The sequence below is a fragment of the Xenopus laevis genome, chromosome 5L (assembly GCF_017654675.1).
Source record: "Xenopus laevis strain J_2021 chromosome 5L, Xenopus_laevis_v10.1, whole genome shotgun sequence".
Taxonomy (NCBI): Eukaryota; Metazoa; Chordata; class Amphibia; order Anura; family Pipidae; genus Xenopus; species Xenopus laevis.
Genome location: NC_054379.1, coordinates 42,218,922 through 42,246,010, shown reverse-complemented (window position 1 = coordinate 42,246,010; position 27,089 = coordinate 42,218,922). Strand labels below are relative to the sequence as shown.

Below are 27,089 nucleotides of genomic sequence, written 5' to 3'. Positions count from 1 at the left end.
CTCTGCAGCAGCGGCCGATTTATTCACAGCGACCGGCATCTCATTCACATTTGTCCCTTCCAGTCCGACTGGCTGCGTTGTTACTAGCCACCCTTCTGCCTTGATACACCCCCCATAGTTCCGCTGAATACAAAGGGTTTTGCAGTGTGAATGGGCAGATCGTTCTTTCTTTACTGCCAGACCAAAGAGGAATCTGTTAGCTGCTGTTGGCTCTGTAGCGATTGAAGGGCTGGCACAGGTGTTGGGCTGCTGTGGAAGGGAGGTGTGTGGTGCGAGCAGCTGCCCTGCGATCTCTCCTCCTTTTAACGCTGCTGGTTGACTTTAATCGCTGCCAGACAGAAGGAAGCTGCCGGGCAACTGGGAGATCCGTACCGACATTGTACCGGGAGAATCGCCAACGATCACAGAGCGGTAAGTCAGCAGGATCGCGGCTGCCATCATATATCCCTCTTTCACCCAGGTCTGGACTGGGATTCAAAATAGGCCCTGGCTTTTTAGGTATACAGAGCCCCAAACAGCCTCCCACCTGCCCAATAAATAGTGACTGTCTATGGCATCTTACAGCAGCCCCTCTGGCATTTGCCAGAACCCACAGATTGCCAGTCCGGACCTGCTTTCACCCCACTCATTGACTATCAAAGAGATCACAGCGGGTTCCTTGTTGGCAATGCTTATTGTTGCCCCTTTTGTACATTGTGTCATGTCAGTAATATAAGGGGGTGTTATACACAGTCACACAGGGGGTTCCATTGTACGGTGACACTGATTCTGCCAGATATAAGCCGTGTGTATGTGAATATGGATTTATTATTTTGTATTAGAAATTAAAAAAAAAAGGGAGTACGACCCCTGGGAATCCACAGTCCCATTAACACGATAGCTACTGGATTTACTGCCCTCCAGTTTTTTTTCTGGGGAAGGTACAAACAAGCCATTCCTCTCATCTCTAACACTCACATTTGTTTGCTGACCAGAAAAACATCAGTTTCCTTTTATAGGAGCTGCGCTTGAGACATATGTGCCTAAAATGAATGAGAAAAAATGCACTATAGCTGTATGTTTGTATTATCTTTTGGAGCACTAGAACATTAACTTAGTCCTGTGCCTTACCTTGTGCATATTTTAATCTCCAATTTGTGCCTGTATGTTCGCATCCCATCCATTTAGACTGTGAGCTCTACGGACCAGGGACCTCCTTCCCACTATGGGGTATATTTATCAAAGAGTTAAGTTAGAGATCTCCACAGTCAGCAGAGTGAAATACTGTCTCGATTCATTTCTATGAGATTTTTAAAGGCGTATTTATCAAATGGTGAACTTTCACTATCACCCTTTGATAAATACGCCTCCATAGAAATGAATGGAGAGAGGCGGTATTTCACTCTGCGGACTGTGGAGATCTCCAACTTCACTCTATAATAAATATACCCCTATGTCTCTTACCACATAGCACTTAAGCTCTTTGTCCTGATATGATTCTGTATATATTTATTATGTGATTTGTCTTCCCTGTGTGTATATGTGTGTGTGTGTGTATATATATATATATATATATATATACACATGTACTTTTATGCATTGTACAGCGCTGCGGCTCCTTAACAGCGCTTTACAAATAAAGTTATACATGCATACATACATTATCTATACTTAAGGTTATGACACTCGAGAGTCAGACCTGTGCTTTAACTGTGTGTGGCCATAGACGCAAAGATCTGATTGTACGAATCGAGGATTCTTACGATTTTCGGACCGTGTGGGAAGAGTCCCGACATTTTTCGTCCGGCAGGGAGATCGGTCGTTTGGTCGATCGGACATGTTAAAAGATTTCTGTCGGCTGCCGATAATATCTCTGCGTGTATTGCCGATCGTACGATTTTCAGAGGGAGACTGTCACCAGCTTTGGTTGGACATAACTTTCGTACGATTGCTGTCGGGCAGAACATAAGCTGATCTGTTCTTTTGTAGTTTATTTGATAGGAATGGTTAGTGGCAGGTCAGGAGATGGGAAAATCCGATCGTAAGTTGATTTGTACAATCGGATTTTTGCGTCTGTGGACAGCTTTAGTTCTTTGTGACCTGTAGCAAGTCTCAAGGTGGCCATACACGGGCCGATAAAAGCTGCCGACAGACTGTGTCGGCAGCTTATTGGCCCGTGTATGGGGGCCCCCGACGGGCTTCCCCGATCGAGATCTGGCCGAAAGTCGGCCAGATCTCGATCGGATGGGTTTAAAAATCCCGTCGGATCACGGCCGCATCTGTTCGTTGATGCGGTCCTGCGATCCGACTGCCCGTTTGCCGAATGCTAGGTTCGGATCTGCCCGATATTGCCCACCTCAATGTGGGCATATCAGAGGGAGATCCGCTCGTTTGGCGAAATCGCCAAACGAGCGGATCTATCCATGTATGGCCACCTTTAGTCAGTGTCTCAGTCTCAGTGTCTCAGACCCCCCCCCCCCTTTGAAAATAGATAAATGCATAAGATTATTACTATGGGTGTCTGCGATCCACTGAATATCAACATGCTGAGGGCAGTTCTGCTTAAACCTAAATATGGAATGTAAAATGTATATAAATGAAGGTCTAAAAGATAATACAGGATTTAAGGCAGCTGTGGGTCTGCCAGAGAAGGGTTAAGGCAAGGGTGGGCTAGGGGGTCTGTGCCTGCATGACCCTGAAGATGTGGCAGAAATGATAAAGCATTCATATATTGCAGATGTTGCCCTGTTTAATTAGAAAGGGCTTGCTAACTTAAAAACCACTAAAGGACCAGGGGCGAGAATCTGTTTTTGCCCTGAGACCCCGCCACCGCTAAAAGCAGCGATGATGGAGATGTCCTTATTATCGATGTACTTAGTACTTTATTTTAACCATATGGACAGAGGCCAAACCTGTCATGTTTGAGTTTCTAGCGGAGGAATGTGTGCAGATATGCATGCTCCTCATTCCAGCCCAGCCAAATGCCTTTTCTCTGTTTCAGATTACTGTAATAACTACATGGGTGTCTGATTGCAGCTGGGTATAAAAGCCTTTGTTTAATGAATGTAGGTGTGTGCTGCTCCATTCTATTTCTTCTGAACAAACCGTATTTCTCTTATTTGTGTGAGAATAATTACACATCTTTAATTGCTATGGGAGACGTTTGTTAATAACCTGCATGCTGATTCAACCCTCTGGACGACTGCATTATGATTTTTATAGTTCAGAATTAATGCGCTTAATTATTTCTTCATTGTAGGCAAAGGGATAGGTGAGCCCTGATTGCAATGATATGCATGTTATTCACCCGTTCGACCTGATACAAAGAGGACAGTGGCTATTTCAGAAATGTCTCCTAGCAGGGCAGTTTGCCTGTGCCTACCCATTATTAGGATACCTACGGGGGAATGAAGTAAAAGTCACAAAGAGAAAAACAATTTACACCAATGAGAATAAAAATTCACATCTCGCACTTTAATATTCTTCCTTAAACTGTTATTGCATTGCGATTTTTTTAATTGCACACTGGGAATTTCAATTGTGCACTTTTAAGAAGTGCTTGAAGGTGTCGTAACCTTTTGGAACAAACATAACTTTTTCATTCGCTGCATATTGGCACAAACTTCAAAATTCGCAAACTTTCTTTCACTGTCGGAAGTGATCGCTAAACAGTTTCCAGGTTCACAAAATCCATATTACCTTCGCGCAAAGGAGAATTCGTTTGCGCAGAGGCATCACTTTTCGCATTTTCCGTTACCGACTTTTATTACATTCCCTCATTTGAGTTTTATGGAGTCAGAATTAGGGAAGAGTCATGCGTGAGACATATATGTTATATTGTGTGTAAACACCTTAGGGTGACCTACTGTTTGCTACTGTGGATTCTCTAGGAGTAGTGTATAGCTGCAGAAAACATAAGTTGTGGGGACAGTTTAGCATGGGTGTCATAATACAGTAGAGATGTTAGTTGGGTTCACAGCCAGTGGTATCTCTAGGTGTTACTGGACCCCACAGCAAATTCAATTTAGGGCCTCAAATCATTTGTAAGTTGACCAATTCTAAGAAGATATATTGAAATTTCTCATTATTTATGGCCTTGCTGGGGCCCCTACACTCCTGGGCCCCCTGCAATCACAGGGTCTGCATCCTCTGTAGTTACACCCCTGCTTACAGTAAAATGCATGACCCCTGCCCCTTTAAAAATTTGGCACAATATTGTGTTAGTGCCCCAAAACACCACCACTTCCAATGCTGGCTGTTCCTGAGACCTGCCCCCCCCCCAACGAATACATAAGAACCAAAAAACAACTTTTTACTACTCTGCATGGTGCAAGGTAGGGTAAAGGGGATGAGTGGAACTTAAAGGATAATTCATTGTTTTCTAAAAAAAAATATAAAAAAAACCCCTCCCCTCTCCCTCCTCCCCCCAGCATAGCTGCCCCCCGGGGAAATGCCCCTAACTTTATACTTACCCCTCGGCACAGATTCAGGCATCGGAGTTCCATGCAGCCATATTCTGGGTCTTCGGTAAGCTGAGTGGGGGACCGGCGAAGTGGCACATGGGCAGTTGGAGCAATTTTCCGGTTTCCGACAACGGCGCATGCACCGAAATTGCCGAAGTGCCGGAAGAAGACCCGGAAGATGGCTGCGTGGAACTCCGATGCCTCAATCTGCACCTAGGGGTAATTCCTTTGGGGGCAGCTATGCTGGGGGGGGGAGGAGGGAGGGAGTTCTATGTGGGGTAAGGAGGGGTAGAGTTTTGCAGTTTCCTGCTAGAGCAACCTGATTGGCAGGGACGTTGCAGCTGCATGATTTTGTTTCCTTATAAAATCAGGCAGTTTTAAAATCAAGACTGATACACTAATTGCATAATACTTGGCAGGACTGGGTCAGGTAGTTCTAGATGTGTAAGAGACTAGTTCATATAATTAGAAGCCAAGCCATGAAAAAGTGATGGCATTAAAATATCCCATATCTCCCTGTGACCTTAGACATGTATGGAGCATTGGTGTCCGGAGGGGGGGGGCAAGTAAGCTAATATCACATAGGGTAGCATCCCACTGAAGATGAACCTATTCATGACAATGCAGATGATAACCTAAATAAGGCTTGCCTTGGGGTGGGAAGTATAAAAAACATTTTGTTGTATCTTGGAACTAGCTGGAGAAGTCAGGGTGTGGCAACTGCCCCCTTCTGCGGACACCCCTGGTACGGAGAGAGAGGCTTGTACCAAGAGGAAGTGAGTATATATTTTATTGCACATAACAGGATATGTCTGTGTACATGCTCAGGACTCTGCAGGAAGAATAGGAATTCCTAGAGCTGTGTGTGTTGGTACATTGTTGGGCCTTCTTGATGTAGCTAAACATTGTGGTGTGTATATGCAGCGATGGAGCTTCGGTAGTTATTAGTGACAATTATTTGCAGTATTCTCATAAACAAAGCTTATTTTGATACCGGTCAAATACATGATTAAAATTAGTCTTATCACTTTATCTACAGTGTAAAGTTCAAGACATCATAATAAGTGGTGCTGTTCTGCATATAGTAGAGTTATGGGCAAAGCTATGCAACTAGCCCTAGATATTAATCACCTTTTTTCTTACATTACAAGTGGCAAACTCCTTGTTCTAAGAAGCAGTACAGATTTTAGGTTCATCTCCTTCAACCAGAGCTGTGGAGTCAGAGTTGTGGCATCTTAGTCGGAGTCGTGAGCAATTTTGGGTATCTGGAGTCAGAGTGGGAGCCAAAAAACTCCGACTCCGAGTGTAAGCAGCCATCTCATTTTGCCTGGTCATGTGCTTTCAGAAAGAGCCAGCACTTTAGGATGGAATTGCTTTCTGGCAGGCTGTTGTTTCTCCTACTAAATGTAACTGAATGTGTTGCAGTGGGACTTGGATTTTTACTGTTGAGTGCTGTTCTTATATATAATAAAAACAATAAAGCTTACAAAATGCAGCCCAATGAAAAAATGTCAGTCTCTTAGATTATTTCTTGCCGACCCCTTCACAGTCTCTCAACTGTACATAAATCCAAAATCGAATATATAAACCCCCAAAAGAGGGAATACGTATAAGGAGCGATCAGCGCCTGTGGCAACAGAAATAAAAAACAAACATAGCGCAATACGTTTGCAATGTAGAATATCACCCCGTGCTTGCACTGGATGTTAAGTGGATGTGTTTTCCCCTTTTTCCTTCAGGTGGCTATTAGTGAATGAAAGTGGCAATTCAAGTGAACAGAGGGGCGGAAGAGTGCTTTTCCTGTGAAAATAAAATATATTCCAAGGATGCAGGTGCCTCCACCTTCTATATAAAATGCCTACTTACAAACCACTGGCGTGGTATAATGCGTTTAATATGAAGCTCTCTCAGGTTTTCTCCTCCAGTGTTCGACTCCTTCCAGGTTCCCAAAGTAGGAATACAAATCGATGATAGTGAAACACCGTTTATTTAAAACATAATTAAAAGCAATTAAAATTTACACTCACATTTCCCTTGCGGGTTTTTGCGCATTGAGTCCAACAAACAGTTTTTCTGGGGTCCCCAGAGGCAGTCCTGCCAGCTCGCTCCAAAAAATCTTTTCTGCTTGCTCCAGGTGCCTTGGTCCAGGTTGTTGCGTCCCCCAAACTATGCCTCTGTTCTTATATATACCAGGGAGCTGTTATCTTGTGTTAGGGAGCTGTTATCTGGTTACCTTCCCATTGTTCTGTTGTTATGCTGCTGGAGTGAAAGGAAGGGGGTGATATCACTCCAACTTGCAGTAAAGAATGACTGAAGTTCATCAGAGCACAAGTCACATGACTGGGGACAGCTGGGAAACTGACAATATGTCTAGCCCCATGTCAGATTTCAAAATAAATATAAAAAAATCTGTTTTTCTGTGCAGAATTCTGCTGGAGCAGCAGAGTTTTGAGAAAAACATTTTTTCCCATGACCATATCCCTTTAAATACAAGCACTGAAAATAATCAAATTAGATTTAAGAGCTTCTATGAAGGAAGATATGGTAGAAGCAACACTTTAGTTTTAACTGCTTTTCTATAGCTATATGATAGGTTCAATTAATATACAGTATAAATTATTTTAGGTTTTCCAGTTCTTTTTGGTTATGTAGTTTAACTTTGATTTTCATTTAGAATTACTAAAGGATGTGGTATATATTCAGGGTCGGACCCATATCCGCACCCTGAGCTTCCTTTTCCTGCAGCCGGTGACCGTCCCAACACAGTGCGCTCGCATGCTTACATGCACGCGCATATGCGCAGAACTGGACGGCGACCGCAGGGGGGGGTCCGACTGCAGCGCAGCCCCGGTGGGCACCCCAGTCTGATCCTGTTTATATTTTTTAACTTTGACAGTGCTAAAATGCCTTGTATGTTATTTATTTAACTTCTTTCAATCAGCATGGAAAAAACATTAGGAACAGTAACTGAAAGTCTACCAAAGTAATTAACGTATAATGTACGGTAGCTCTGTATTGGTAAGGGTCAGGGCACACAGGCAGATTCAGGGAGATTAGTCTCCCGGGTGACTAATCTCCCCAAACTGCCTTCCCTGCCTTCCCGCCGACTAAATTCCAAATTGCCCGCGGGAAGGCAGGGGAGGCAGTTCGGGGAGATTAGTCGCCCCGAAGAAGAGGAGATTTGTACCCGGGTGACTTATCTCCCTGAATCTGCCTGTGTGCCCTGACCCTAAAAGCTGTGAGTTTTCTTCACACACAGTTTATATAAACAAGCTGCTGTGTAGCCATGGGGGTAGCCCATGGCTGCTGAAGAAAAGGCACAGGTTACACAGCAGATAACAGATAAAACACCATTTTATTGGACAGGGCTTATCTGTTTTATGCTATGTAATCTGTGCCTTTTCTGCTTTTTTTTCAGTAGCTTCAATGGCTGCCCCCATGGCTACTCTGCAGCTTGCTTACATTAACTATAGTAGTCTTTCTGGAGCAAACACACAGCTTTTACCAGTGCAGAGCAACAGCACGTTACATTTTAATTACTTTGATACGTTTTCAGTTTTTGTTATTACTGTTCCTTTAAAAATAGAGGAATCTGAGTCGGAGGTACCTTAAAGCTGCTCAGCTGTCACAAGGGTTGACACCTGGCCTGGCCAGTAAAAATGATGGTTGATCTCAATGTTATTAATAGGGATAAAATATAAATATATATGAAAGCCGGTATTTTTTTCCAGAAAAGGTGGCAACACTAGCTGTCACCCACTTAAGTGCTCAAACTCAATTTCCTCCTGCTTACATGTCACAGCATAAGTGGCACTTTCAAGCTGTGTAGCTGGATATCAGATGAACAAACCGGTAGCTGAATATTTTATCTGTGACTAGTTCTTAACTCTACAGAGATCATTGCCAAGGGAGGTGACTATAGCGTTACTGAGTGGAGGAGTGTGCAAAGTAGGCGCCACCTCAGGCAAACAGAGCACAAATCACTGCAACACTCAGCCAAACAGCTGTTTGCTTTCTCAAATATTCTGATTAATATAAATGGTAAAAGGGCGCGCTTATTGATAACTTTCAGTGTTCTTTAAAGGCTCAGCCAGGACATGTCTTATCAGGAATACAGAATTATATGTGTTGCTTGGAAAAGTGCCAAACATGTACTGTTGTAAAAGTCTAGTAGCAGCTAGCGCGTATACAGTAACCTAGGATGCAAGGGAAATACCTAATACATTGTACTTCAGCTTCTATTTGCCATCAGGTTTGTGTTACTGTATAAATGTATGTATCTGTTTATTATATATTTTCTAAAGGGTATGTGCCACTCGGGATGAAATGTTCCCAGATCACTTAGGGGCTTTGTTCCATGTTATTTTGACATGATGCCATTTTATTAAGACATCTGATGCCATTTTTCTAAAGCCCAACAGATATTGCCAATTGCCACCCTTAGACCTACATATTGTGTTGGTTCTGTGCCAAAATAACTGCTTCACAGTGCTGCCCTCGATTGAACATACCCCATATGAATTATGTGAGTTCTTGTGCAACATAAAGGGTGTGAGTTGTTGTTGTACCCATATTGGTGTACACATACATGTATTTATTCAGAAGATAAAGTTGCCATTACTACTTTGGAGCTTAGGGTTTTTCCCCTTTGCGTTAACTTTTAGTATGATTCTGAGAGTGATATGCTGAGACAATTTGTATTGGTATTTATTATTAGTGGTTTTTAAGTTTTCGTTTTTTTATTCTGTTTTTACAGTTTGTAGTTTCAGCAATCTCCTTGTGAGGGTCCAAATGCCCTTAGCAACCATGCATTGATTAGAATATGAGTAGCAGAGGGACTAAATAGAAACATGACTAATAAAAAGTAGCAATAACAATAAATGTGAACATTTGTTTTATATGGGGTCAGTGACCCCTATTTGAAAGCTGGAAAGAGTCAGAAGAAGAAGGCAAATAATTCACATAGACATTCAGTCATTATTAATCTGGACGTAAGTACTTTTCATAATAATACACCAAACTACATATATACAGTACCCAACATCCCAGACCCTTTCATTTATTAATGTATTGTGTCCCATAATTGATCAGTGATTCCCAATTTCCTATCAATAGGAAAATAACACAAGCATATTAAGAGTTGGTCTTTGTTGTCACTGTATTAAGCTATAAGATGTAACTATATTTATGGTCAGCCCACTATGAAATCATTTTTAGCAAACATTTTGTTTAGTGCAGATACAACAGGATTTCCTAAAGGATGTTGTTTAAATAAAACTGCATCCTGAAGGAATGCTGAGAAGGGAAGGCAAGCTGACGTACCTAACCAGGCTATTGTCAATGGTCTTACTTATACATCCTTCCTGATGTAAAATGCACCATGTAATGCTCAGGTTTTCTATGTGTTTCCATGTATTGTGAAATTGAAACGTGGCGTCGAATCATGTTTCCAATGAAACGTTTGAGACCAAATATTGTCACTGATGGCAAATTCTAGTACATTAGAGAACAAGGGTATAAGCTCCCCTTATGGCGTTGCCCGTGTTCCTAAAATAAAATGTTGGAATGCTGAAAGCCACATATAAATACATAGTGGACAGGCCTTTGACTCAGGAATCCTTTGTGAGGTTTGATATGGCCTGCAACCCTTATGTCAGTCACCTCTGCACTTGAGTGTCACTTTAAGGTCATGAATTCAAGAAATCTTTCCTTCAGCACAGGTGGCCCATCGTGGTTTGATGGATATGCAGGGCTGCAGAATATGTTGCTGTAATATACACCAACCATACAAATAATAATGTTCTGCTCACCATCACATAAGAGCTTAAGCCAGTATTCCCTTCATGTGAAAAAGGTTTATTCTCAGTTAACCAACAAATGACATGTGAAGCTCTTCTGCAAGGTGCATGTCTACACTCTGGAGTAACAAGTTGCTTGTACAATTCTATATTGATTTGGTCTTCAGACGAGAAGAACAATAAGATACCTTCTCACTGGGATTGGTCATGCAGGCAGAAAATGTAAAAATTGACTAATTTCCCAAATATGTGGAGTAACTAAGATTCATAAGCTGTTCCCTTAAGTCTCCAATTGTGCAAAAATTATTAAACTATAAATATGTGTCCTGTTTCTCTCCTCAGTAAATGAAGAAATAATGTATAGGGTAATTGGTCTGATATGAGATGTGAATAGAGGATGTCATTTGAACAGAAGGAAACAATATAATACAAATTATTACCCATAAATGTATGTTTTATTTGGTTATGCTTGGAGTCAACAGATTAAATAAAAACCCAGTTGTTCATGGAATTATTTCACATTTTTTGGGTCCCAGTTCTATATCTAGCAGCCTCTTGTTGACAAAGATTATGCGAATGGAACAAAATATTTTCTAAGGATGTTGAAAAAGTGACTTGCAAGCTGAAGCCATAACCATAAATAGGTAGTTCTCCATTTCCTTAGACAATTTAGGAGCTGATTTACTCCTTTTGGGTACAGAATCGTGAAATCTAAGATTGCTAATTGGGGAGTTAGGATTATATTAATTTTGGCAGAGACAGAAAAAGAAATGTTCTAATTTTGACCACATTCAGGGGGTTATCTATCAAAGGTTCAATGTTAAGAGTTTTTTATACCTCGAATGAACTCACAACTCGAATGCTATTTTATTTAAGAAAAAACTTGATTCTGTGAGTTCGAGTCGTGAAATCCGTAAACTCGAATTAATTGAATTGCTCAAATTATTCAACTTTTTATGCTAAACCCTCTGAAAAAAATTTGAACATCATGAAGGCTATTAACATCTTCAAAAGATTCAAAGGACGTCTGCCATTGACTCCTACATGACCCCGACAGGTTTTAGGTGGTGTATTTTTGGGTTTCAGGGTCGGGTATAATAAATCTCGAAAAGTTTTTATTTTATTTTTTTTAACCCAACAATTTGAGTTTTGCCAAAAAAATCAGCTCAAAAAACTTCTTTTCATGGAAAACACAACTTGAAACTTAATAAATCTTCCCCTAAGCGTACTTTGGGGCATGATTATAAATAATAAAAAAATTAGGGATGCACCGAATCCACTATTTTGGATTCAGCCGAACCCCCAAATCCTTCGCAAAAGATTCGGCCGAATACCGAACTGAATCCAAATCCTAATTGGGTGAGAAGGGGAAAACATTCTTTACTTCCTTGTTTTGTGACAAAAAAATCACGTGATTTCCCTCCCTGCTCCTAATTAGATTCGGGTTCGGCCGGGCAGAAGGATTCGGCCGAATCCTGCTGAAAAAGGCCGAACCCCGAACCGAATCCTGGATTCAGTGCATCCCTAGAGAAAATCAATATTTTGTTTTGTGCCCAAAAATGTTTTTTGCCACTAGTCTTTTTCATAAATTTTATTATAACCAATAGACAATTTTCACATTTGCGTCCACTCATAAAATGTATTGGGGGGGGGGCTCCACTTCTGCTGCCATGTGCGGTATGTGATACTTGGCATGTTGTTATAAAGAGGAGAGGCAGGAAGAGAACATTCAAGGGTATTAATGAAAGATAATGTTACTGCATTCCATGCCATACACCGAGCATGCTTTTTTTTTTTTATTGCAATCCAACTCTACGCTTTCTAGAAACCTTCTATTATGATTGTTATACAATTAGGCCAACACTCTAGACAAAAAGAACAATGAAGGCAGTCTCTACAGAAAAGAAAAAATGAAACCTTTTCATTGGGTTAAATAATGATGATTTAGCTGGAACTACGGAGATGTCAGGCTGGCTGTAAAGTAGAGCAGATGGCATTAATGACTGCAAATGATCTCCCTCCTGACAAGTCCGGCTTAACAAGTTGCTCATAACTTTATGGTAGAGCCACACCTGGCATTTGTTAACATTTCAAACCCCAAGAGTGATGGAACAAGGTAAATCATTCCATTTAGTGATACTTTATATGGAGATGTTACTGCCTGTGTCTCCGCTCCAACACAGTGTAACATATCTTGCCTGCATATTGTTGGACCTGCTACAGTTTTTGTTGATACATGAATTCCATTACATGTTTTACACACTATTCTATAAATGGTTGCCTATTTTCATTTTGCAAATTGTAAGAAAATATCTGAATACTTTTTATGAGTGTACATTTTATTCATGTTACTTTGCAGCCTTACCCTAGGCCACAAGGAGATAAAACATAAACAGTCAAAGGGATAAAGCCCAGGCCACCATGACTCAGAGTCTAGCAACTCGACCAGTGAGCCACCCCTTGCCCCACTCGTAATGGAGAGATCATTTAAAATACAGCCTAGTTGAATGACCTACAAGAATAACACTTTGATAATATGATACTGTGCAGATTTTGACATCTTCCTAGTCTTTAGAGTGGGAGTTTTGGTAATTACTGTAAATCATTACAGTATTTCACTTTACAAGAAATATTGTAGATTAATTAGGCCACCCACGTGCTGGGGTCATCAATCGGATCATACAATCATGCCGGTCAGGAATGGTGCTGATGTGGCCTTCGCCTGATGGAATTTTCAAGCCTGCTAGATGGTTATCTGCCCAGTTTTTGGGCAGAAATCTGTCGAGAAGACCATCAGGAGAGGCCAAACCACAGGCAGATTAGCTGAAGAATGAGAGTGAAAGGGCTACATTGGCAGCTTTGAAATGCTATAATGTATGGCCAGCTTTAGGTGGTAATTTAATAAAAGTAGTAAAGTTTGTTCCACAGTAACCAATTAAATGTTTGTTTCTAATCAAATGACCAGTAAACACTACATTCTGATTGGCTGCAATAAGTCACTAGCCCCCCCCCCCCTTAGCTTGCATGTCCAAGTTACTAGATATGTCAACTAAGGAAAGAGTAAAGTGGAGTATCAGTATCAAGGTTTTAGGGTATGTTCCCCTTTTAGGATGATGTTGATGTAGAGTGATAATTGGTTTAAGTTTTTTGTTATTTGTGTTTTTCAAGTTATTTAGCTGTTTAATTCAGCACCTCTCTAGTGTGTAGTTTCAGCAATCTGGTGGCTAGGGTCCACATTACCCTTGCAACTAGGGATGCACCGAATCCACTTTTTTGGATTCGGCCGAACCCCCGAATCCTTCGTGAAAGATTCGGCCGAATACCGAACCGAATCCGAACCCTAATTTGCATATGCAAATTAGGGGTGCTAAGGGGAAAACATTTTTTACTTCCTTGTTTTCTGACAAAAAGTCATGCAATTTCCCTCCCGCCCCTAATTTGCATATGCAAATTAGGATTCAGATTCGGTTCGGCTGGGCAGAAGGATTCGGCCGAATCCGAATCCTGCTGAAAAAGGCAGAATCCTGCCCGAATCCCGAACCGAATCCTGGATTCGGTGCATCCCTACTAGCAACCATGCATTGATTTCAATAAGAGACTGGAATATGAATAGGGGAGGGCTTGCCTAGAAAGATGAATAATAAACAGTAGCAATAACAATGTGTAGCTTTACAGAGCATTTGTTTTTTTAAGATGGAGTCAGTGACCCCCATTTAAAAGCTGGAAAGCGTCAGAAGAAGACAGCATACAATGAAAAACTATAAAAAAATAAATAATATTGATCGATTGAAAAGTTGATTCGAATTAACCATTGAATAACATACTGAAAGTTAACTTAAAGGTGAACCACCCCTTTAAGGTATATACAGGAAAAGGGAAGCTATGATAAAAGATGGATAAAAATAGATGGCTCTCCATTCAGTATCTACAAGATCATGGTATAGAACAATAAAGATATAGCTGTAATATTATCTAGCTCCAGCTCAGCCACTAATCACTTTCTGTTGTTAAGGTAATAATTCAATTGTAAGTTTGAAAGATGGAGACACATGGGACAATTGTTTCATGCTTCTATTTTGCAACTTGCAGAGTCACTGTATCATGTATCACATTGCATTGATCTGGCAGTTTGCCTACGGGCTGAATGATCATATAGCGTGAGAAGGTGGAAATTGGAACATACAGGAATTTGTGGACAAGTGTGACTGCTCTACAGGACACATATCAAGACATGATATTTAACATGGCCTGTTTTTTTAATTCCACAGATGTGACAACATAGAGATCCAATGCTTCAGGCAAAACCCTTCCTTTGTCAGGGGTAGGGATGGGTGAATTTGACCCATTTCGCCAAAAATTAGCCGCCAGCAAAATGTCGCAGACGCCCATTAAAGTCTATGGGCATCAAAAAAATTTTGACACGCGTCTTTTTTTTTTTTTGACGCACGCCGCCATACATGTCTATGGGCGTTTTTCCGGCGAAACGAGGCAAAAAAATTCTCCCATTCCCTTGTCAGGGGTGCTTGTGATAATTGAGGCAGGCATGAAAAGTTCTGTTCTTTTTTGTCACTGTCACCCCTATCCATTCATTGAGGGTCATCTGCCAGTAGAATTAATTTTGATTGCTTGAAAGTAGACATTGTGCAGGGGTCTCAAGTATAAAGAGGGGATCAGCCAGGAAAATGCTCCACAGTGACAAGTGGTGCATGTGTATGGATGCTTAAAGAAGAACTAAACATGAATATGGCTAGAAATGCTGCCTTTTATATTATAAACTTACTATGCCAGGACTATGTAACAGTTATGAAACAAGTCAGGAGCTTGCCATATTTGATCTTGTTAGACCCCTCCCAAATGTCAGTGGCACTGCACATGCTCAGTATGCTCTGAGCAGCTGTTGGGAAGTTAAGCTTAAGCTGGCCATAGACACACAGATCCTATCGTACGAATTGAGGATTCGTACGATTTTTGGATCATGTGTGGAGAGAGCCGACAGCTTTCGTCCAGCGGAGATCAGTCCTTCGGTCAGGTTTGATTTTGACCCGACCAATCCCGCCGGAGCCCATTGCGTAATCGGGTCGTTTGGCCATACGGCCGAACAATCAGATTACCCCCGATATAGCCATGCTCGTTAATGGCATATCGGGGAAAGATCCGATTTGGCGATGTTGCCAAACGAGTGGATCTTTGCGTCTATGGCAACCTTAAAGGTGGATAATTTGAAAATTGGGTCCTTAAGGCAGAAAATGAGGCTGGTTTGTCATATATTTTGGGACACATTTACTTAGCTCGAGTGAAGGATTAGAATAAAAAATACTTCGAATTTCGAAGTATTTTTTTGGCTACTTCGACCATCGAAATGGCTACTTCGACTACTACTTCGAATCGAACGATTCGAACTAAAAATTGTTCAACTGTTCGACCATTCGATAGTCTGTCTCTTTAAAAAAAAAACCCTTCGACCCCCTACTTCGCCACCTAAAACCTACCGAGCATCAATGTTAGCCTATGGGAAAGGTCCCCATAGGCTTTCTTAGCTTTTGATTGAAGGAAAATCGTTTGATTGATGGATTAAAATCCTTCGAATTGTTCGATTCGAAGGATTTAATCGTACGAAAAAAAGGAAATGCTGTAAATCCTTCAATATTCAAAGTCAAAGGATTTTACTTTGACGGTCGAATATCGAGTAAATGTGCCCCTTAGTATATTGTAAGTCTTCCTTAAACATCAACCTATTGGAAGCATCTTCTGAAGCGGAGATGTTCACTGCCAAAGAGCAGTGGTTGTCTGGGCTGGAAAAGAAACTCAAAACATAACGTGCAGCATTTCAACCCTAGTGTGCAACTCATCGAAACACTAAAATAGATTAAAGCATGTAGGTTTATCAAACATGTACATGTATTTTCTTTTACAAAAAAATCTCTAGAACACTGAAGCCAAATCATCCATTCCATTGCTCAAATTTTTATTGATGGTCTTCCAGCAGAAGTTTGTTTTTGAACATACTAACAGCGGCGGAATTCATTTTCCTTGAAAAATGCAATGGGTGGAGCTCAAACAGCCAATCAGAAGTTGCTGCTAGCAATAGGTACACTTGAGGCTAACAGGCAGCCAGACATAGAACCGATATGAAAACCTCCTTGAATTTATTTTTTACATTATTATTTGCCTGGTTGTTGGTCTTTGAGTTTTCCTATAACATTCATTTTTCATTTCATCATTGTAAATGCCAGAAAAATAAAACGAATGCAAACAAAAAAAACACTGAATGTTATCCTTTTCAAAATGAATACTTTGGATCTGGTTTGTTTTTATCGTTGGAAATACAGATTCATTGCTACAGACCTTTTAATGGCCAGACATTGTGCAATAGGTATCCATACCTCGGTGCTTTTGTAATCTTTTGGTTTAGGTGGGGTTGTTTAGTCATACAAGTTAAATGTACTATTTAACAAAACAAGTTGTGCTTAAGGTTAGATTTGAGCAATTTTTTATCCATGAGTTTAGCTGGCCGTATGCCGACATATCGGCTTACTTTGCCACCGTCAAATTGGAAGGATCTTTTGAATACTCAGAATATCACTCTCTACATCATACTATTCAGAGACAAATTGCAATTGATTTTAATATTTGTGTTTTTTGTGTTGTATTGCTTTGTATTGATTTGAATATGAATAGGAGTGGGCCTGAACAGACAGATGAGTAAGTTGCTCAAAAAATAGAGCATTTATTTTTTAGATGGGGTCAGTGACCCCTATTTATAATCTGGAAAGTGTCAGAAGAAAAAGTCAAATAATTCAAAAAACTATTGAAACAAATGTAGGCCAATTGAAAAGTTTCTTAGAACTGGCCATTCTACAACATACTAAAAGTTATCTTTAAGGTTAACCTCTCTTTAAGATGAGAAAATTCCTTACTTCCTGGGGTTGACATTAAGATGCAAATTTATTATATGGTGTAAAAAATGGCAGAATAATTCTCCACTCATCACCATGTAAAAAAGGCATAAAAATGATGTAATATTTTACGCTCTTATTTTTTGAGCAACTTCCGCTAGAACTTACTTACAAAGGTCTGAAGCAGTGTAAAATAACGGCAGCAAATCTGGCCTTCACATGTCATAAAATAAAACACATCTTGATAAATTCACCATTTATTTTACACGTTTTTTTTTCTTTCCAAATTTCGTTTTACACAGCATAATATATATAGGCCCCTAAGTATCACCGTTTTCAGAAGTAGGCATTCTGGGTAGGGATGCACAAAATCCAAGATTCGGTGTGGGATTCGGCCAGTATTTGGCCTTTTTCAGTAAGATTCGGATTCGGCCTAATCCAAGTGCCTGGCTGAACCAAAAAATCATGTGACTGTTCTTCACACAAACAAGGAAATCAAAAATTTTTTAGCACAGTTCTTTTTCCCCTAATTTACATATGCAAATTAGGATTCTGATTCGGTTTGTTATTTGCCCGAATCTTTCTCAAAGGATTTGAGGTGCATCCCTAATTCTGGGTAATTCAATGCCCCCCATCTGTGCCCCTTCATCTTTTTGCTTTATTCTGAGCTAAAAAGATGCCAGCTAATATATATATATTCAGTTGCATGTACTTACAGTAAAATATTGGAGACATAACCCCCCCCTTTTTCATTTCTATTGCAACTGGTTGGAGACCTGTTTAATTTAGCTGTCTCCATGTGTGACCAATTGCAACTGACTGACTTTCAAGCCCCCTGGATATTTTAGCAGGGTTATCTAGCTTTTAGTTCACTAGTAAACCTGCTGGGCACAAAGTGCACATAGAACAATATTTTTTTTAAAAAGTTTTTATTTTTGCAATATTAAACAACAATAAAATGAAAATAAGAGAAAAGAAAAGGCGAGAAGTGAGGCAAAGGCATCAATTACAAATATACAGGATTACAACCTTATTTTCAGTCTACTGTATATCTAGGTGGCCCATATGGCTTCAAATTTCTCTGGGCTTCCACTGGCTAAGTATGTCAGTTTCTGACTTGAAAGAATGTTATTTACCAGCTTTTGCCAGTATTGCAATGAGGGGGTCCAGGGACTTCCAGTGCTTTAGAATGGCTTTCTTAGCATAATAGAGAAGCTGCAGGTAACCGAGTCTGGAGTAGGAACGAAGTGGAACATCACCGGTTAGGCCAAGTAGACAAAGTTCCGGGGAGTGAATATTTGGAGTGCTAGCTTAACTGAAGCACATTACCCCAGAATCCCGCCTGTATCACCGGGCAGGACCAAAATAAATGGAACACAGTACCTGTCTCATCTCTGCACTTAGGGCACAGGTCAGATACATTATCATATATTTTTGCTAAGCGTTACCGCGTCAGCTATGCTCTGTTTAAAAACTTTACCTGGATGTATCTATCTCTCATTGAGATGGAAATATTTGGAACCATTTTAAGAGCATCAGACCACATCTCATCATCCAACTCAGGGATGTGTCTCTGCCATTTGGTCTTAGATTTTTCCAGGGACCAAGCGCCTGCAGTTGACAAAATAATGTAGAACCAGGAGAGTGGTTTAGTCAGGTCTTGTCTATGGAGGTAGGTCTCTAGGGTAGTTTCAGCTAACCTTATGGGTCTTGCAGGGAATTGTATATTAAACGCATGGCGCAGCTGCAGAAACCTAAAAAACATATTAGGGGGAGGGTGTATCTCTTGTCTCAGTAAGTCCTCAGTAAGTCATAAATTTTACATTCACTACCATTGACAATGTGCCTTAAGGTTTTGACTACCAAATGTGCCCGTCTGGTAATGTCTTGTAGCCCATGAAAGTGAGGGAGATTATTATTGCCCCATAGTGTGGTCCTAGGTGACCAAACCTCAGACGGGCCCTGTATCAACTTCTGGGCTTTCTGGAAAGTCTGTACAACTGTGACCATAGAGGATGTCGTGGTACAATAAGAAGCGGCACCTCGATACGGAAGTTTGGATAGGGCTTCAAGTGAGCCTACTATGGCGGCTTCTAGTATCACCGCTGGATTATTCATATCGGGGACCATCTGCCAATTAGCATAGACTATCTGAGTCCCCCATTAGACGAAGATGCTTGCAATATTTTTATGTTCAGGCATGGATGGCTTCCTGCCCATAAGAAGCTCCTAATTTATAAAACAATATTAGAGGAATCCCAGTTCTTGTATATGTGTTTGCTTTAAATCCGAATCAGTAAATTAGTTAAAAGGTGAGTGATTTGGTATCGGAGCCTATTACTTTCTTGTGATAAAACCACTAGAGCAGATTACATCATCTCCTAATCACAATAGGTGTTTGCCTGTCACACCTCTCTTGTAAATACCTTAAATCCTATTATGTTGGCGGCTAATGTCATTTCGGTGCCCTCCAGGAGGATGAAGTTGCTTTGCTTGGAAAGCTCTAATGAGTCCAGCAAGTGGAGTGCTCTCTGGTGAACAAATCGGGAAGAGTTTGATCACTGAGCAGTAATCCCTTCCACTTAAATTCATAATGAGATTTATTCTCTAAAATGGACTGCAGAGAAGATGCAAACGTTAGGCATGTCTATGCAGCAGAAGGAAATTGTTTGACATACTTATATAAGAATCTCTGTGCTCTTACTCAGCCTTACTCATAGACATAAATAACAGCATGGATTATACAAGTTGAACAGGGTTTAAATGCACATGACTAAAGCTGACCATAAATGCAAAGATAAAGTCACATGCATGATTTTCGGACCGTGTTTGGATTGTCCCATCTTTTTTCTTACCATGTCAGCTAAAGATAATTTCTCTGCATGTATTGTCTATATAACGATATCAATGGATGGCTGTCACTAGTATTGTCGGACATAATTTTCGTACGATTGGTGTCATGGCCAGAGCATTGTCTGATTTGTTCTTTCACTGCTGTATTTAATCTGAATGGTTAGTTGCAGGTCGGAAGATTGAGCCGTACGAGCGTTCGTACAATATGAGGTTACAATGTGTACATCTATGGGGGACTTTATTGAGCTGGCCTGTTAAAATGAGCCAGGCCTGTGTAATTTTTATCTATTTAGATCGAATTTTGCAAGAATTAGTTCACTTAAAGGGAATTCTGCACTGAAATCCATTTCCCAAAAGAGTAAACAGATTTTTTTATATTCAATTTTGAAATCTGACATGGTGCTAGACATATTGTTAATTTCCCAGCTGCCCCAAGTCATGTGACTTGTGCTCTGATAAACTTCAATCACTCTTTACTGCTGTACTGCAAGTTGGAGTGATATCACCCCCCTCCCTTTCCCCCCCAGCAGCCAAACAATAGAACAATGGGAAGGTAACCAGATAGCAGCTCCCTAACACAAGATAACAGCTGCCTGGTAGATCTAAGAACAACACTTAATAGTAAAAACCCATGTCTCACTGAGACACATTCAGTTACATTGAGAAGGAAAAACAGCAGCCTGCCAGAAAGCATTTCTCTCCTAAAGTGCAGGCACAAGTCACATGACCAGGGGCAGCTGGGAAATTTACAAAATGTCTAGCCCCATGTCAGATTTTAAAATTGAATATAAAAAAATCTGTTTGCTCTTTTGAGAAATGGATTTCAGTGCAGTGCTGGGGTAGCACTATTAACTGATGCATTTTGAAAAAAACATGTTTTCTGATGACAGGATCCCTTTAAGCCCTTGCCCTCCCACATATACTGTGTCTGCAGCATGGTGGCTTAGTGGTTAGCACTTCTGTCTTGTAATGCTGTGCTCCAATCTGTAAGGAGTTTGTAGGGGCATCTCAAATGTGTTGAGGTCATGTATATGACAATGGCAGATGTGCCTATCCACAAGATATTGAGGTCTGCGATGGTCATAGCCCGATAATCCAAAAAGTTGGGGTTTTCAGACAATAACCGTAAATAATTGATTGATTCGGGAATAAAGTCTGAAAAATTTGTATTATTCATGTTTTCACTTGATTTTATCTAATTTTTTCTCCAACCTGACTTTTTCAATTTATACGATATAATTGTGGATGGGAGCTTGGTTCTAAATTGGAACTAAATTCAAGTTTTAGTAAATAACCCTCCCTGTGCTGGCAGGGTGCCCCAAATATAAATTAATTGGCAGGTTACTACAATACTTTAGTACCCATTAATATAACTGAAAAAAGAAAAATGATAGCGACTTTAAAGCAGTAGAATCACAGTAATGGCAAGACGAGTCAGGGAAAAAACAGCTTCAATAAACCAAAAGTGTCGTTTGTGCAGCCAAACAGATCCTGGGGGAAGGAAGTTATTTGGAGGTACTTTTAATTATGTGATGCAAAGGGGAAAAGGATGGCAAACAGGGGCACTGGTCATTTCCTGCCTTCTGCAAAGTCTTTAGAAGTGTCATGTCCGTTCCCGGTTATTCACATGCAGAGGGGGTCTGTGAGCTGGCAGTTGTCACCCTGTAAATACATGCGAGGTAACATTCCTTTGTGCTCCTTTTAGAGCAGTGAAAAGCAAACAGAGTCTCTTATGCTCAGCATTCACTTTGTGTGGTGGTCAGGGCTTGGAAACAGAGGTAACCGTTTATGAGATTGTCTGGCTAGGTTACAGATTGACCCTGACTTGCTCTCTAATGGTATCAAGACTGGGACAGCATGACCCAATTTAATGGATACAAAGTACTTAATATAAAAAGTCAGACAGCCAGTTAATTAGGAATGACAGCCTCAACCATAGAAGATTTCTGCTACAATGGAATATTTGTTGTTAATTACCCAGTGCTGGTTAAGTTATTAAAACAATAAAAGACTTTTAATAACTGTAGTTGGCAAATGCTCCATAGCTTGTAGCAGTTACGGTAAGAAATATGTAGCGGCATCTGGCAAGCATATATCATTGTATCACTGCAAGGAAGTGACTCATGCACTGATTTCAACTTCACAGTCAATGGCGGTGACAATAAATGAGTTCCTCGTTGTTCTGGAAAGTGAAATCTTGCTCTTATATGGGAACAATTATCTGACAAATATTCTCATGTTCTCTTTGTGGGTTAATGGTGCAATATTCTTATCAGGTATGAATTATATGGACAGGGTGATTGTATCAGAAGAGAATGACAGGTTTATTTTAAACCAAAACATGGCAGGATCACCCCTGACCCCATTACCGGTCAATTGTCTAAAAACAAACATCTGATTGGTAGCTATGGGTTAGTCTTTTTTACCTTACATTCAAATGTTAAAAAAATTGGAGAGCAACAAAAGCATGCAAAAAGTCCTGGGGTGTCAAATAGGGGCTGTAATTGGCTATTGGTAGCCCTTATGTGGACTTGGAGTCTACAGGGGGCTCTGTTTGGCAGTACTGGTTTTTATACAACCAAAACTTGCCCCCAAACCAGGAATTCAAAAATAAGCAGCTTTTGTAAGGCCACTGGGAGCAACAACCAAGGGGTTGGAGAGCAACATGTTGCTCACGAGCCACAGGTTGGGGGTAATTGGGTTAGTAGATGTGGACTTTTCATTATTTTGGCTAAACAAGCTCGCTAAGGCTTATTCTCTCCCAGGAGTTATTGTCACCTGATAATATTGCTTTTTTCAAAATCCTGTAAATGTATGTTTGATGAAGGGTCCTTAAAAAGAACATAAAAATGAATCATTATGGCACACAGAGGGATTAATTAGGCTTTACGTGATAGATCACATTTTATGCAACTATTATTCTATTCTAAGCATGCATAGAAATGTTCATTAGCTTGATTTCTCTGCTAGATATGCTTTCTGCCTGCAGGGACTGCCAAGCCAATCAGTACTGGTTTTTATACAACCAAAACTTGCCCCCAAACCAGGAATTCAAAAATAAGCAGCTTTTGTAAGGCCACTGGGAGCAACAACCAAGGGGTTGGAGAGCAACATGTTGCTCACGAGCCACAGGTTGGGGGTAATTGGGTTAGTAGATGTGGACTTTTCATTATTTTGGCTAAACAAGCTCGCTAAGGCTTATTCTCTCCCAGGAGTTATTGTCACCTGATAATATTGCTTTTTTCAAAATCCTGTAAATGTATGTTTGATGAAGGGTCCTTAAAAAGAACATTAAAATGAATCATTATGGCACACAGAGGGATTAATTAGGCTTTACGTGATAGATCACATTTTATGCAACTATTATTCTATTCTAAGCATGCATAGAAATGTTCATTAGCTTGATTTCTCTGCTAGATATGCTTTCTGCCTGCAGGGACTGCCAAGCCAATCATCTTAATTCCAACCATCTTCAGTTTCCATCAGTGATTAATAAAAGGGACCTGTCGCATTTCCAAAGGTTCTTTTTTCATGGAAATCCAGACCTACCTTCAGATCTATTTAAGCTTTATATCAGAACCGTTCTGGTTGGCTCCTCTGATTTTTATTTAGGATTGTTGTAAAAGGTCTGGTCTGAAAACCAAAAAGGTAGCAGAGTCGTCGACAGATAGATAGATAGAATATATCTGTTTTCCAATCAGTTGTCTTTATTAAAACCAATTAATAGATATATATTTATTTTAATACTGAATTCGGGAGATCCAAGGAAATGCATCTTTCACATCCCTGAGCATCTGATTCTCATTGTTTCAAACACATGCAGGTCTTCCATCAAAGTAAAGAAGAATTCCGCTCATAGTTGAGTAGTCTGAAACTTTCAAATGGTTTCTTTTTTAGAGTACTTTTCTAAGGCTTTCAGTGTAATTAAACATGGAACTTTGCGATGCAAGTCATTTAAACACTGAAGAGATGGTCAACAGTTATTAAATACATCCTAACAGGATCTATGAATTATGACATCCTTCTAATCCATTAGGACCTATTGGCTTTGGCTTCATTGACATAGTGTTGACATAGCTTTTTTTTTTTCCTTTTGAAAATGTTTTCTATTGTTAGAAACTAACTAGTCAGACATCTGATATTTAATTGTTGCCAGAAGTTTTCCTAGCAGAGAGTGTGTTTTATGTGTTTTTTCCCGCTTTCAAATTTCTTCATGTGAACGCTAAAATGTTGAGCACAATAGTGGCATGTTGGATAGTTTGGCACGGAAAGGGTTAAAATTATAATGTATCATGTAGTAGATGAGTCTGCGCTTTAGTTGGGAGACTTATTTAGATTATTTATCCCCGTGTCTGATTACAGTGTAATATAATTATACACAAAGATCTCTGTATGTAAGGTATCAAGATTCCTGACATCTCATTTTTGGTCAGTAGAATTCTCATTGGTGTTTTTGTTCCAGTTCTGTAGAGATATCCGTGACCAAGAGAACATAACTTGCCTGTGACCATATTATTTGCTTTATACATCTTTATTCTTGCTCTTAGCAACTTTATATTAAGGTCATTCTTGTTTAAAACATTGAACTTTTTTTTTTTTTTTTAAATCAATGGAACCTGTTTTTTTCCAGAAAAGGAATGCTACGAAACCCCATGTAAAATTGCATTGTTTTGCCACAATATGGAGTTACGCTACCATAGTTAATATCAAGTACGAGGTATGGCCTTATTATTACAGAGGAAAGCAAGTCTAAAAAGGACTGGTATTTTGGTTTTTTGAGTATTAAGTCCCATGCCTGTGCTGTATACTGTCACTATATTTATATTTTAATATTTAACAGCCGTATAAATCTCTCCTTGCGGATAACCGTGTGTATACTTTGAGTATTGAAGAAAAATAAATGAAAACAGAGTATTGGCCGGTTCTTGTTGTTATAATTAATTTATTTTTGTAACATGCTGTCTGTGCAGCTTTTCTTGTTGTTATTAACTGCGCCCAACTTTTATTAATATCTGAGAAGCATTAAGGAAACCAAGAAGAAATGATGTCTCAGACAGAGGCTTGCCAACATAAATGTGCTCAGCAAGCGTAAATAAGGGGCACTGCCATACAAATATTGGAAAGTCATAGAAAGGGCAGAGTGGCCTTGTGAATCTGGTCACTTTTATGCTGCTTAATGTAGGGGAACCACATCATAAAGAAAATCTGTAGACTGGAACTGTCGGCCCCATAACTGATTGTTGTGTGAAAACAAATGAATGAGCCATGAAAAAACTGGTTAATAATAACTTGCTTTCTTTCCTCTCCAGGTTCTCAGAAGGGATAGAAATTTCATGGATCTGCTGCCTTCAGAAGAAGTCCAAGCTTGGGTTTGCCACTGAGTTTCAGCCAAAGTATTGAGAAGAGTTTTGCTGCGTGACCAGAGGCTGAAGTAGTAAAGTGAATGATGTAATCAAACAGCGATATAAAGTTGATTTTATCTGACATCTGCGTATTTCATTCCTTTCAAGATGCCAGCGAAGACCCCAATTTATCTAAAAACTGGCAGCAGCAAAAAGGGTAAAAAATTCAAACTAAGGGATATATTGTCCCCTGACTTGATCAGCCCGCCTCTAGGAGATTTCCGTCACACGATACACATTGGGAAAGATGGGCAACATGATGTGTTTGGTGACATTTCTTTCCTCCAAGGAAATTTTGAGTTGTTGCCTGGCAACCAAGGGAAACCCCGAAATGGACATTATAATGGGCACAGTGAATTTCTGAGGGCAAACAGCACCTGTGAATCTGTGTTTTCAGAAACTTCCTCGCCTGTACTTAAAAATGCAATTTCTCTCCCCACCATTGGAGGATCGCAGGCCTTAGTTCTGCCTTTATTATCCACAGTGACTTTCAACTCTAAAAGGGACTCCTTTAGCCCTTCCAGGTTACCCCGGCTGAGTTGTGAGCCTGTGCTAGAGGAAAAACTACTTCAGCAGAGCCAACCCTATGAAAATGGACACCCGTTTGATAATGATCATGCGTGGAAAGTAAGCAGTTCTGCTTCATGTTCTACAAATGGAAGGTCAAGTCATTCTTCCAGCCTCTCAGAACCATATAATGACTGGCAAGCTAGTGACTTGTTTGAAGTTAGCCATATTGCATGTGAAATAGAGAGCCCAGACATGAAACCAGAAGAGCCTCTTTCTGACCTGGCAAGTTCTCTCCTCACCCTCCAGCTTGACCTTGGCCCATCTCTGTTGGATGAGGTGCTTCATGTCATGGACAAAGGCAAGGCTTAGACAATCAGGCCTTACAAACCTAACAGACATGGTACATGTATAAAGCCTGCTAACCATAGATTTAAATAATTCTAATATTTTATTGTTTACATTATTTGCACCGCCATATTTCTTTCATCATCAGTAGGAATACTGAAGTATATAAACATTAAGACTTCCTTTTCAAACTTATTATTTGTGAGACACTTAAAGATACTTGTCAACTCTTCCAATAGGTATATAGGGTTTTTATGTGCTCAAAGAATGGACTCTGAAGAAGACATGTATAGTAATATATTCTATTGTTTGCAAGAAGGGAAGAAAATTTAAACCGATAAATATACAGTATATTAAGGCGTCCCATGGCCCTCTTGTTTTTAAATTACAGCACTAAGTCATGCCTTTTACGTGTGCCATATTATCAGCGAAAATCTTCAGCAGGACCAGGGATCACTAGGCTGCCACCTTACAGCTCTTAGTTGTAGTTAGAGTTTGCCCTGGTCCCAATATATATATATATATAATATATATATATATATTAGCCATTACAGTTCTACTACGCAGCACATTACTAAATTATTTACGTTTAAATATCCTTTATGTGCCTTTGTATTTTTACAACAAAGTTTGTATTTTATTGATATGCCATCACCATTTTTTTTATTGCTTACACATTTTTCATCGCAGGTTCAATGTATATTTTGTGACAGTTTGAGAAAATATGTATTATACGTTTTTTTCTTATCTATGTCCTACAGATGTATGAGGCAATATACGTTTCATATGTAAGCAAAGCACTGGTTTCTCATATTGTTAAATAAAATGATGAATGCTAAGGTA

At 39.9% G+C, this 27,089-nt stretch overlaps 1 protein-coding gene across 1 annotated transcript; it reads left to right on the top strand.

The window, feature by feature from the left end:
• On the top strand, window positions 1–27,089 carry cdc42ep3.L (CDC42 effector protein 3 L homeolog). Its single transcript, NM_001095138.1, is given in 2 exon segments — window positions 1–411; window positions 25,299–27,089. A coding segment is annotated over 1 exon segment (771 nt). The 5' UTR covers window positions 1–411; window positions 25,299–25,499; the 3' UTR covers window positions 26,271–27,089.